Raw genomic sequence first — 14,031 nt, 5'->3', positions numbered from 1 at the left:
GGATACTGAGAATAGTCTCTCCTGTTTTGAATCTTAATGTTTCCTATGTATGTTTTACTTAACAAGTATAAGAAAATTAGAAGTTTACTTTTAAGAAATGAAGATATAGTAGACCTATCTTGTAATCCCAGGACTTCAAAAGTGAGATTTAAAGAAAATGAGATATATTGTATGACATAGGATAAAATCCTAGGAGCCCAGCCTACCAAGACTGCCAATGTTGACAGAGTTCAAAAATTTGTCGTATTTTATCTAACTAATCCACTAAAGAATATTCATGAACCAAATTTACATGAAAAATGTTTGTCCTGAGCAGCTTTGGGCAGAACACTAACCTAAAGTAGACCTGTCTTTATTAAAAGAACCCACTGTCCTGGAACAAGTTTTTCTTTATTGAGTTTGTGGGGAGTCATGCATTACATTATTCTCTTACTGTCAAGGATCTCATTGCCTCATTTCTTGCATTATATTGTTGGATGAGAATTTGAAGCAAGGTGTTGTGTATGTATATTGAATGAAACTCTCAATTTTGTGAAAACAAGAATTTTTCTTGACAAAAATTGTAATAAGCAAAATCAAAATGCAATTCTCTGCATTTTTTGTGTGCATGTCTAACACTGGCAGTGTTGGCAAGTTTCTCACTTTCAAGAAGTTATTGAAGTTTATGTTTTCGTTATTACTCTTGATTGAAATTTAAAATAAATAGGTATGCAGGTCCAATCCAAACAAAAGTCTGCAGCATAGATATTTTGTGTGCAAGAAAAATGAAAATATATAGAGAGATTCTTTAGCAGATAGCTTACATTTTCTTTTCTTTTCTGTGGCGTATAGGTGCAGTACTCTTGTCCAGCGTACAAGGATTAGCAATTAATGTTGATCCAGTCCTGTATACTTGGCTTATCTTCCAACCTCAGAAACGAGCTAGTAGACACATTCAGCAGGTACGTATTTTTGGAGGGAAAGGAGTTGGGCAAAGGGGTAACTTTATCTTCCATATAAGCCAGTAGTGCATTCTTGTTTCACATATTTGTTTTCTGTCACCCTGTTCTTTGCAGTTTGCAGCACATACTGTTACTTTGAATTATTTACAGTGTTAGGTTTTGCATATTAAAATTTTAATTTCACAGCTTTTTCATTTATAATGTTTAATAAAAACAAGAATGATTTTTATGGTCACTGTTTAGGTTCAGTATTTTGCAACTGGTTCTAACTATTGAGACCTCATAAGCTTCCTGAGTCTGAATACTAAATCATGTTTTAACCATTTGGGACGGTCTATCAAATAATTGCATAACTTGCTATAAAATCACTACTCTTATTAAACCCCATTTTAATAGGTGATGAACCATACAGTTCATGACTTGACATAAGTGAACGCTGTAACAGATTCTGTATATAACGTCAAAACACATATTTGCATATGAAGTGCTCAGAAAAGATGCAGGAAGTTAAGGCTCTGGGTCTGTGTGGCAGAGTGTTTTCTTTGATGTATTCTTGACCTTAATTTTCATGCCCCATACTCCTGACCTGGAAAGAACACAGGTTTTACCTGATTTTAAACTTACTTTTAACTGTTGTTTGGCAGACCAGTAGAATGTTCTAAAGCTTAAATCTGTCATAATTGATCAAACTAGTTGTTTCTGTAGCTCGATGTTCTGTTTCAGTTATAAGAGTTCAATTAAGTGGCCAATTTAAAAATTTTTCAATATTTGTCTCCTAATTATAGAATGCTAGGTACATCAGGGAAGTTTCATACTGGGACCTTGAAGTGGTAGGATTAACATGATCTGTAAACATTTCTTGTGTATAAATTACTTTGTTAGGTAGTAATTATCAGACATTAATTTGAGTCCTGTTAAGCTCATTCTGCTACAGCACCATCTGAAAAACTTCATTGTCTGAATTTCTGCTTTATAGTTTTAATAACTTTATGCTGTTTTTAAATGTGTTGATCTATTCTTCATTCCTGCATCATAACTGGAGTACCACAACATTTCCTGGTATATCTCTTTTTTTAAAACAGACCATATATTTACTTTTGCAATACTGTTATGCATCCTTTCAAAATGTAATTGAGGCTAGTTATTTCAAATGTTCATATAAAAGTCTTTTTTTAACATTAATGTATATAATCAGCTGTTACTCAACACTTTCTCTTTTTGTTGCCTTTGTATACTGAGTGACTAGAAGGGTTTAGTGACTTCTAAATTTTGTTGTGATCTATTTCTAATTAAAATTACTGTATCACATTTCTAATGTTATTAGCATTTATTGTTGCTTGGTCATTTGAAATTATTTTAAATTTATAAACGTAACTGTCAGCATTGTACTAGTTTCACCGTTAACATAACTGTGGTAATAGTCTGCACATAATAATAAAAACGACAGTGTCTGTAGTAGTCATGAAGAAACTCTATTTGAAAAAACAAACAAACAAACAAACAAAACAAAACAAACCCACAACAAAAATCAAACCAATACCTGTATTAAACTATCCTTAACCAAAGACATTTTTCTTTATGTAATACTGTAATTATCCTAGGATAAGGATTCTAGTCAAAGTTATGGCCTTGCATATTACTTATTGGAAAAGTTTTAGCTTGTTACCATAGTCTAATTTGTATAACAGAACAAAAATGCTCTGTACAACTTTTTGAACATTTAATGGAACAGCTGTAAGGCATGATGCTTTCAAGCAAGCGTTATGGTCCTCTAATCATCAGTTGTATACAATTGCAACAGTAGAAAATACAGCACTTTAGAAGTTCCTTGTGTGATTCAGAGGTCTTAAATGTTAAGATATTTTAATCTCTGCTTAATACAATTTTTTGCTCTGTCATTTTAAGTCAAAATAGTGAGTTTTATCTGAAAACACAAAATCAGAAAATCTTTCAGAACATTTGATTCTGTGTACACATTGTATCAGGTAATAACATTATGAGTTCAGTAAGTTAAATCAAGTTATTAATTTATTTGGGACTACAACTGTAGCCATGTAAACTTCAGATGAAATGCAGGATAGGGCTGGGATTGTCTGGCTCCCCACAAAGACAGGTATGCCTACACATACTGGAACTTTTTCGGATTTGTTTGCCTTTTAACTATTACTCTGTGATTCTAAAGTTTATAATGATGATTTGGTAGTACACGTATTTTATATCTTTACTGAAATGCTCACTATGTGTAATGTAATTGTGTTGGTGTGGTTTTGTCTGAAAGCATGAAAAATTAGAAATATCAGAACGTACTTAACTTCATGAGCTGAAATGGGAAAGAACAGAAGTATGCATAGAAGTAAATGTGTTTTTACAAAACACACTACTATTTTTTTCCATAAAGCTGTACTGTGTCTTCATTAACATTAATGTGATGTAGCCACTAAGAAATTTAATTTTCTTTGGTTTTACTGAGATTTTATTTAACTGGAATAGAGCAATGAATGACTGCTTTGTTGGGATGTGGGGGTACATGCAGCCCAGTGAGGACTACCCCTTTTCATTTATTACTGTTAGACTATTGCTAAACCTACCTCTGTTTGCACCTTGCTTCCCAGCAGCTACTAGTTGTAGAACTAATGTGATAGCTGAGACCATTATGTTACTTGATTTGTACAGATGTTATTTCTTTACACTTTCTCCCTCCCTTTACCCAGTGTGTCTATTTTGTACAATTAGGTTATAAACTCTTTAACTGTGTTTATGTAGTATCTAGTACACTACGTCACAGGTCCTGATGTGTTCTTAGATGGTGTCTGAAAAATATCATGAATGATAAGTGAGGATTTTAAAAGTGTGACTAAAGGTAAACACCCAAAGGAGAGAGAAGCTACTTAAATAAAAAGTTGGTTGGCACAATAATCAGTGAATATAAACAGGTTAATTGTATATTCAGGCTAGAAGTAAAAGGTTTTAAAATCTTGAGTATTAAAACTATAATGGAGTTCTTTACTGCTTTGATTATCATGAGAAGAAAATCTTCTAACTTGTTTCTACATGGAATTTTATGTCTTCAGGAACAATACGTATGACAGCGGTTTGCAGAAGGCGATTGTGCTTACTGTTTATCTAAAGAAAATACTAGAATTTGGAAATTCACTTAATGTACAACCCTTCTTTATAAGTTATGTTTCTGTGTGGTGTGCAAGTTACATAATTTTTCCTCACGTTTATTTTAAAAGAATAGAATTAACATCTCTCTTTGAACTGAACTGGAGGCAAACTCTTTAGTTTTCTTATGAGCGAAGTCTGCAAAATCCTGTTAGTTATTACAATAATTTGTACAAAGTCTTGCTCAATAAAGAGCCTGTTCCAGTGCTCAGTCACCCTCACAGTAAAAACATGTTTCTTTACATTCAGAGGGAGCCTCCCGTGTTTCAGGGTGTGCCCACTGCTTCTTGTCCTTCACTGGGCACCACTGAGAGGGGCCTGGCACCACCATCTTTGCCTCCTCCCTTCAGGTATTTTCATACATTGATGAGGTTTCCTGTGAGCCTTCTCTTCCCCAAGCTGAACAACCCCAGCTCTCTCAGCCTTTCCTCACATGGAAGATGTTCTAATCCCTTAATCATCTTCATGGCCCTTTTCTGGACTCTCTCCAGTATGTCCATGTCTCTTGTACTGGGAAGTCCAGAACTAGACCCAGCACTAAGCAGAGGGGAAGGATCACCTCCCTTGACTTGTTGGTAATACTTTGTCTAGTGCAGCCCACGATACCATTCACAGCAAGAGCATTTTGCTGACTCTTATTCAACCCGACGTCCACCAGGACCTTTTCTGCACAGCTGCTTTCGATCTGGGTAGCCCCCAGCATATAATGGCTCATGAGGTCGTTCCTCCCCCGGTGCAGGACTTTGCACTTTTCATTGTTGAGCTTCATGAGGTTCCTGTCAGCCCATTTCTCCAGCCTGCCACAGTCCCTCTGGATGGCATCACAACCCTTTGTCATATCAGCCACTCCTCCCACTAATGAAGATTTTTAACAGGATTGGACCCATTATTGACCCCTGGGATACATTGCTACTTACAGGAGTCCAACTAGACTTTGTGCCACTGACCACCACCCTCTGGGCCCAGCCATTCAGTCGATTTTCAGTCCACTTCACTATTTCCTCATCCAGTCCATACTTCATGAGCTTCTCCCTGAAGATCTTATGGGAGACAGTGTCAAAGGCCTTACTGAAGTCAAGGGAGACAATACCGCTGCTCTCCTTTCATCTATCAAGCCAGTCATTTAATCATAATTAACACTGAGAACATTGGAAGTGACCTTGTGATGACATATGCCGGCTCTCTCAGCACTGTGTCTAGTTCAAGTATTCCCTGACCTGATCCTCTTCTATTGAGGGTACATCTTCCTTGCTCCATCCTTTCCTCCTGTCTCTGGGACCTGGGATTCAAGGCTGGTCTTGCTAGTAAAGACCAGAGGTGAAGAAGGCATTCAGAACCTCAGCCTTTTCCAATAGGAAAAGAAGCTCATGAGTTTCCTGACTCAATATGTATTCCCATAGACAATGAAATATTTTATCTGGCTCTTTTTTATCTCTTTTGCCCTCCTGCTCCTTTCCCTTTGTCAACTCGAGTGAACACAAGAAATTAGTTAAAATTGCATAATACTTCTACAATTTATAAACATTTTTCAAAAAAGTTTAGTGTTGATTTCCTGTCTAACAGCTCCGAATAATGTACAAAAAGAAGAAAATACAATTGTTTAGCATCAGAAAAGGGAAAAAACCACAGATTGGTAACAGAGACAGGAAGACATAAGGAAAAGATATTTGTTACCATGAGAGTATTTTCACCTCATTATCAGCTGATGATCTTTCCAAAAAGTCAGTGTAACAAGTATTACATGCTATTTTCTATTTGTCTAGAAAAAGACACTGTTGGTAGATAACCTTTCCTGTTTGGAGCACTGTACTGTGTGTACAGTGTGCAGTAATCAATACTAGAAAACTTTGCCAGCTCACAGGTTAAAAAAAAAAATGGAGAACACCCAAGACACTATATATTGAAGTGGCAGCAATTGTTGGATTTTATTTTGTTAAGTTATATTAGTTTATTCTTCAATAATACTGAGCTGAAATAACCTGAGTCTTGCTGTAGAGCAAGGAATAAACTTTATAAATCAAAGTACTGTTACTTAAAGTTCAAAACTTATTTTCCGAATCCTTAGGGTTTGACTTGTAAGCTAGAGACATCTTAGATGTTTTAATTCAGCACTTTCTGAACATAGTGCCTAGTAAGATACTTACACCAAAATGATAGTTTAAAAGAAAACCCAGAACTTTCTAGAATCACAGAATGGTTTGGATTGGAAGGGACCTTAACGATCATCTAGTTCCAGCCCCTCTGCCATGGACAGGGACACCTTCCACCAGACCAGGTTGCTCAAAGCACTGTCCAACCTGGCTTAATGTATATGTTAAAAAAGAGTGAATTTGTAATGCCATCTTGTTATTAACCTATTATATCAAAGTTCTAATGGTTAATGGATTTATTCTCAACTTTTTAGTTAGTATGGCAAGAATAAATTCAAAATTATACTACTTGATTTTTCTCTTCTCAAGTTCAAAACCTGAAGAATAAGTGAGAAACATTCTGGAGGAAATTATTCAATCAATTTTTTTTTTGTACTGACATTTGGTGTGTTATATCTATGAAATAGAAACACTACGAAAAGTTTAAAGTTATCAATATTTATAAAGAATGTTATGTTGGACATGGGTAAATTCTTTTAATGTAAATGTTTTGTTCTTCAGCTCTACATTTTAAGAATTAATGCATTAAGAAGAAATCTGATAAAAATGTAATTATTCTGCTTTATATACAGTCCATGTGACTGCTCAAAGGGAAGTTAGTATGAGCCAGTTATATTGCACTCCATCCATATGTTCCACATCAAAATCGCATATTTTACATTACCTAGGTGTTAAAAATAATCACATTTTTGGTTCCCTAAATTTGTTAGACTTCTATGAAATATGTTTTTGTTACCACCATTTTTTTCAATAGCTGGTAGTAATCCATGATGTTGGAACAGCAAATTCAAAAGATATCTTATGTACACTGCTTGATGATTGATGGACCTATGCTAGATTCTAAGCAGGGTTTAAACTGGCACAGAAGTTTGATTTTTTTTTTTTTTAAATGTTCTTGTATGTGTCAGCCAAAATTGATGTTTTTTGTTGTTTTTTTTTTTTAATAATTTAGTCCGTATGGATTATTTTTTTGTCAAGTGAGCTGTATGCGTAGCAGCAGTAGATGTGTTAGTGTAGTATGTACGCCAGTTGCATACTTGCTGCTTTTTCAATTCTTTAACTTATCGTATCTATAATACATGCTAAACCCCTTGTGTTTCTTTGGTCTGAAAGCCCTGTTGAAAAGGTATGCTCTTTAGTGCTTTATGAAAGGTTGATTGGAACAGAATTTATAAGGATACCACTATAGAGAGTGACTTCTTGTTATGTATGCTGTTTACTGCTTGTTAACATTGCCTCCCTATTAAAAAGCAAAACAAAGATACATTTAGAGGCCTTGTATCCAGTAATTTAATATTTTATTTTTCACTGTTTTTTTAAGATTTATTTCACATATGGCTTGTGGCAGCGAGGCCTTGTTTCTGGTGATGATAAAATATTTTTAAATATTTTGACTATTTTTTAAATATTTTTTTCAGATGTAGCTCATTTTATTTTTGTAAATCAGTGATGGTTTTTATATATTTACTCTCCTATAAAAGCCCATATTTAGCTTTGCACAGGTAAATATTTGAAGAATTTGTTTTGCTTGGTAAAAAAAAAAACTTAGCTATAATTTGATATAAGACAGTCAGGTATGTGATACTTTCTTCAGTTAATATATAAATAAGTGCATGTAATCTTTCTCAAATGCGCATTACTGTAAAGCCTTTGTGGCTTGTCAATACTCTTCTTACATTACTTATTTCCATGAAATAAAATGACTGATTTTATTGAAAACTAAATTATTAAAAATGTGTACCTACACCTATATGTAGATGTATAATATAAATGTGTATGGCTGCATATTTCTATCATTTTCTTTGGCTATTCTGTACACATGTGTGTGCTACTACCTAATTTAATAAGTATTTCAGTAATGGAGTAGATCTAAAACCAGCAGTGCCCCGAGAACATCCTTAGTTGTATACAGGAATAACTAAGGAAAAGACATTTCACCTCTCCTGGATTCATCATGCTTTAGAGCACTGGAAAGTAATGCGCCTGCATGATTCCAGAATCCAAATTTCTCCCTTTTTTCATGAACCTCTACACCACAGAAAATTGTGTATCCCAATTCAAAATGAAGAATTTTTCATCAGCAGAATTGGTCATTAGAAATTCAATTAAATCAATTTTTTTTCTTCAACTTTTTTTATGTGCTCATTTTCTCTTTTCCCTACCATTATCTTAGGAGTTTTACTTTGTTACAGAATCCTTTCACTGCTTTATGGAAAGTTCATTGTAAGCTAAGGATATTACCAACTCTTGATGGTGTGCTTTGGTCAATTCTTCCTTCAGAGGTCTGCACCAGAGGTCTCTCTGGAATGTTTGCCTAAGGTGAAATAATTTTATCATCATGGCTTGGTCAGTAGACTCATGTAGAACAAGTAATTCATCTAATTTGATCTGGTTTAGGATGACTTCTGGAATATTGCAGATCTTTGTGTCTTTAAGAGCTTAACACTTCTGATATTGAATGAACGACACAATGTAAGCATAAGTTTCAGTACCAAAACTTAAGACTTGTCCATGTTGTAGCAAAGTTGACTGTTGAGGGTAGAGCTGTGTTGCACTTCTTTAGTTCTAGTTTTTCTCTTCTACTTTGATAAATAACAGCAAAGGATTTGATAAAACAAGCATGTTTTTACTGTAGGCATAATTACCTTCTTGGTGTGCAAACACTTCTCAGATTATAATAGGTTTTTATTTCTGATATTGCTTGCGGTTCAAAAGCACTGTGTTTATCCCTATCGGGATCTGTCACCTCTTACCCTAAGGAACACAAGTTTCTGAAGGATGCAGGAATGAAGTTACTGTTTACCTAAGGAACTATAAGTACATGGGACTTGAACCTTTTATCTTCTACTTTCAGAAGCCCCTTGAAACTGCTGATAGAATGCTTTCATCAGTTGTTGAAAATGTGGGGGTTCTTGGCTGATATCAGTCCATAACATAAATTTGGAAAGATTACAGCTAATTGCCAGTTGGTCTTTTACCCTAGCAGAGCACTTTTCTAGGCATACCTGCAAATTCCTACCTGAAGCAGTCACAGAATTTTTTGAATTAGCACGTTCATCTGCCAGGAAAGAAGGTGCTTTTGTGAACCCCAGGGGTAAAGCATGCCACATCTTTTAGTTAGGAATTAATTTAATTTTAATTAATGCAATTTTATTACTTAATTTTAATTGGGAATGAGGCCTAATGCCTTGTTTTGTTTGAGCTTTCTAAAGCCATTTAGGTGTGTGCTTATATTATTAATCCCAGAAAGCAAAACAACGAAATACAACTTTGTAGTCAAGCAGCAATTGTGATTTCATGATATTGGAAGTTTTTGCAGGGTGGGCAAGGTAGATCCTTCTTGCTGTTGGAACTCATTCTGGCACAGCTTGGACAGTCGTGCAGCACTGGTAAGTATTATTCTCTGAGGCAGATAGTGATTGCATGACAGTGCTCTTAGTTGTTCACAAATCACTGTCTTGAGTAGAACTGCTATCTGTCCCCGTTCCAAAGACTTAATTAATTTTTCTTTCTGCTTGCTGGCTGCAAGCTACTGCACGTGTACACATCAGTCTGTGTGCACGCAGCATCCACCGTATGGGATAGCTGGATTTGGTATCACTTCAAAAATGGCAACCCATGTCTGGGCTCAGGCTTCTGAATTCAACATTTCACAAGCCAGTGCTTCATTTTTTCCTTTAGTAATAATATTAAAGTTCCAGTCTTGGAATATTCTTTTGCCTTTAGTTTGATATTAGAGAGGTGACTGAATAGGCATCCCTCAAATGAAAGTTACTCATCTGCTCAGTTGGCCAAGTTTTCTTTAGAATGCATTTCTCATGTTCCCAGATCTGCCTGCATCCTCTTAAGCTTCACATTCATGGGAAGTTATAATTCAGAAAAAAAATACTTAATTACCAAAAATCACAAGTAAAATAAAATATTAATTTCTTCTACCTGGGGCAAATTTCCACTAGCCCTCCTTTCAGGATATTCTAGCTGCAGTTAGTTGGCATATTTCCACATAAATCAGGAAATACTTGGGGCTTGGTATTTTTGGCAGATTGGCTTTAGCTATCATTGTTCTGTGCCTTTCTCTGACTTTAGATCTTTATAATTTCTGAAGCCATGTTGACTTCACCCTATGAAGTAAAATAGAAAATATAATCTATATCTGTTGATCCATTTACATGCACGAATAGCAGCATAGAAGTATGCATGTGTTTTGTGTACACATACTTAACATGGTGTGTAAACTGATAGATTATTTGCGTCAATAAAATTCAAATTTGGAATTAGGATAGCTTTCCTGTTGTTTTTTTAGCCACAACTTAAGAAGTTAATTGTAATAATTATACTGTAAAAGTAGTAAATTTTCTTATTTTGAATACCACGTATTATTATTAATCTAGTATTCAGTGTATAATAGCCACAAAATATTATTCCATTGACAAAACTATGGTCAATATTCTAGAACAGAATCTGATTTTGACTTTCTGTCAACAAAAAAACCTCATATAAATGTTTCTGTAATTCTGTAACTTTATTAAATGTTCTTTAATTATCTTCTTTCTAACACTACCAATTAGTAACCATAGAGCTTACATCCCAAGTAGGTGTGCTAAACTTCGCTACGTATTACTTTATAGCTATCATTTTGGATTCTTGTGATGAAATGCTTATTCTAACACTTGCCTGCAGTGTCTCCTTTTCCATCAGATTCATCTTGTACAGCTGTGGGGCTCTTGTCATCTGCTATTTCCCAAGCCACAATTTCCTCATCAGTTTGTGGCTAAAACCCAAATCTTGATGATCCTTTTCCATCTAGTTCAACGTTGATCTTTCATCTTCTGCATTCTTTTAACCAGAAATCTTTTGCCAAAAACCTGACAGGATTGTACTTGGCGTCATCAACAGCAACATCAGGCCCGATTTCAGTGAGCAAAGATGAAACAGCTGTTTCATTGTCCAGATCAGCACTCAAGCACTCAATATTTGGTCATAATTTTTTCCAGCTTTGTCTGGCTATGATAGCCTTGATGTTTTTCAGTATATGACTAGTGGTGTAACTTATTATATTTTGCTGATCCATTTCTTCAGTGGTTCAGAAATAGTTGCTGCTTCTTCAGACAGTGTTTCCATCCTCTTGTCTTTTGTTCTGTCTTGTATTGTCTGTGTTCATTCTTCAGAAACTCTTGCTTCACTTTGGCAAGTCAATGTTCTTGCAATGTTATGTCCAGAATTTCCAAATCATGTCTCAACAGCTGCTGTCATGGGAAAGCTGCAGATGGCTTTGCCTTATGAAAGGTTGTATCAGATAAACTGCTAAATTTTGAAAATAAGTCATGTAAAGTGTCTGACGAAAGTTTACAAAACTTCAGACTCTCTCTCTGTATGCATGTGGGAAGTATTTCTCTGGTGTAAAACTTGTCTTTTCAAAGCTGATGGGGTTTTTTTGCTGTTGTTATGGCTAGAGGACACCAAAGTAGCATGTTACAGTATTCCAGAATGACTTTTTAGTGCTTTTGGAGACAAAGCTGATGATGGTACATTCAGAGGGAGGCGGAGAGATGAGAGTTCTGTTTGTCATTGACAGTATTTTCCTATTAACTTTGCATACCACAGTATCTATGAGTTGATTGTATTCATTGGAGTAGGATTAAATAGTTGATTGTCTTTCTTATTTTAATTTACTTTTATAGTGGAAATTGGTGAAGGCATTTGGAAGTCGTTCTCCTTCAATTAAATGATTTTTCTGTTTGTTTTGGGGTTTAGTATGTGTGCACGTGTTGCACACTGCCTGATTCAGTGATCTGTTTTCTATTGGAGAAAATTTACAAGCACATTGCCTGCCTCACACGGATTTGCTTCCCACAGAGATTCCTAATGCAACGTGTGAGGTTTCTCATTACCCAGCTATATGGATTACATTTTCACTCCAATACCAACAAAATTAAATTACATAAAAATTGATTAAGATGCATGTAATCCTAATGTCTGATCTTTAGAAAAAACTTTTGTCATCTTTAAATGATAACCTCTACAGAATCCATGGTAGAAATATTCTGCTTTTGTCAACTGGGATACATCTACAGTTTACATAGCAGCTAATGCTACGGCAAAATGTTAACAGCCAACTGTACAGCAAAATTCAGGATCCAATTTTTTTAATGATTTTGCCTTTTCTAGCTTGTGTTAATAAAAAAAGTAACATCAAAGCCAATAGACTGTATTCATTTGTGGACTTCCAGTTCCAGAACTCACATGGATTAATATATGTCAGTCTTTTCTAATCTTAAAATAAGGATGCAGTCCTTCAAACTAGATTCTGATGTCTTCAGTTTTGTTTAACAGTGTCATATTTTGAGCAGTTTGTCATTTATTGGTATGCTTGAAAGAAAAAACAATTCAAACTCAATAGTGGTCAGAATTAAATTTTGTATTTAAAATGTGTGGAACTAATGTAATAATATATAAATAACTGCATCTTTTCTTTTGAAGTTTAATGAAGGTTAAAATTTCTTTGCAAAACTTTAGGATCTTCATATCTGGCTAAAATTTTCTGGTTTCCATTAAACATTTGGATAATTATTTTGCTCTGGTGAGCATCCAGGTTTATTGATGTGCGTTTTGATTGTCTAACAAATGTGGTATTTTAAGTTAATAAATTATATTTCACGTTTTCTGTTACCATAGAGCTTTTCTTCAAACTAACAGGACTAAAATAAAGATTTACAAGTGCAAGTATGAATGTAGCATTCCATAATTTGTTTTCAAAATATATGTGCTCCAATGATTGTTTCAAGTTGTCTTGTATACATTTCAAAATATGTAGTTTAAGACATGCTTCTCATGACAATGTCATAATTCAATATTAATGTGTTTTGATTTTGAGAGTTTCACAAGGCACTTCTTTTTTAGCAGTCTGTAGGGACTGTTCCACTTGGTGTGTCAGTAACTCGAAAAAAAGAGGATGAAGCATCAGTTGGAAGTGCACCTTTGGCCAGGCAGCAATCAAACCAAGCCTCTGAGTATGCCAGCAGTCCAGTCAAAACAAAAACAGTAACAGGTATGATCACTTAAGTGAAACTAGCCCTTCTGCCTTTGCAACCTCCCTCAATAACATGTATCCACAATTGAACAGGATCAGCTGTGCAAATACGGTGGAACAACTTCTATTTTTAAAGAAATAGTCTCCTAGAAAATTACTGCTTTTTAAATTAAAAATACTTGCAGTTTTTAAATATATGTTTAATTGTTTTCTCATTTTCATTTAGGTACTATCTTTGGGCCCTGATAGTTTCATGTAACACATTTTCTAATATGAATAAAGGACATGTGCTTTTGATAGAATATCTGCTAATTGCCTTGATATTTAATATTTTAGTCCATAATTTTATCAGACTTTATAGACTGTGATTAATTTCTTTTATTTCAGTCAGTCTGTTCACATTGGTTAAAGTCTGGCATGAATGGAAGTCAAGATTTGTGCACAAACAGTTAAAATTCACTGTTTTCAAAATCACTTTCTCGTAGAAAATGCATTTGTTGGTGCTTCTGTTTCTGGAGTTCAAGAAGTTACTAAATTCAGGAATAATTCTGGCCACTTAAGAATGCTAAAGTTAAACTTTGTTATCACTAATCAAGATGATATTGCTTTCTGGGATTTTCTAGGATATTTATTAATATAATACATTCTGCAAGTATTAAAGTAGGACGCCATCCAAAAAAAGTGACTATCTAGCTGAGACTTTTAGTAATCCTTCTGAAACACACTGAACAAATTCTCTTTTCCT

General features: G+C 34.7%; 1 protein-coding gene across 4 annotated transcripts in view; it reads left to right on the top strand.

The window, feature by feature from the left end:
- Positions 1–14,031, top strand: part of VPS13B (vacuolar protein sorting 13 homolog B) — a 471,233-nt gene that overhangs the window by 205,249 nt on the left and 251,953 nt on the right. For 3 of the 4 annotated variants that reach the window (XM_042785990.1, XM_042785989.1, XM_042785993.1), the window contains 2 exons: positions 832–941; positions 13,157–13,304. In XM_042785990.1, the coding sequence (XP_042641924.1) occupies positions 832–941; positions 13,157–13,304 (258 nt within the window). The remainder of the gene's footprint in view (positions 1–831; positions 942–13,156; positions 13,305–14,031) is intronic. The other variant, XM_042785992.1, reaches the window with a different exon arrangement.

The sequence above is a fragment of the Tyto alba genome, unplaced genomic scaffold (assembly GCF_018691265.1).
Source record: "Tyto alba isolate M040663 unplaced genomic scaffold, T.alba_DEE_v4.0 Super-Scaffold_9, whole genome shotgun sequence".
Classification (NCBI taxonomy): Eukaryota; Metazoa; Chordata; class Aves; order Strigiformes; family Tytonidae; genus Tyto; species Tyto alba.
This window is presented reverse-complemented; position numbering and strand designations above follow the sequence as displayed.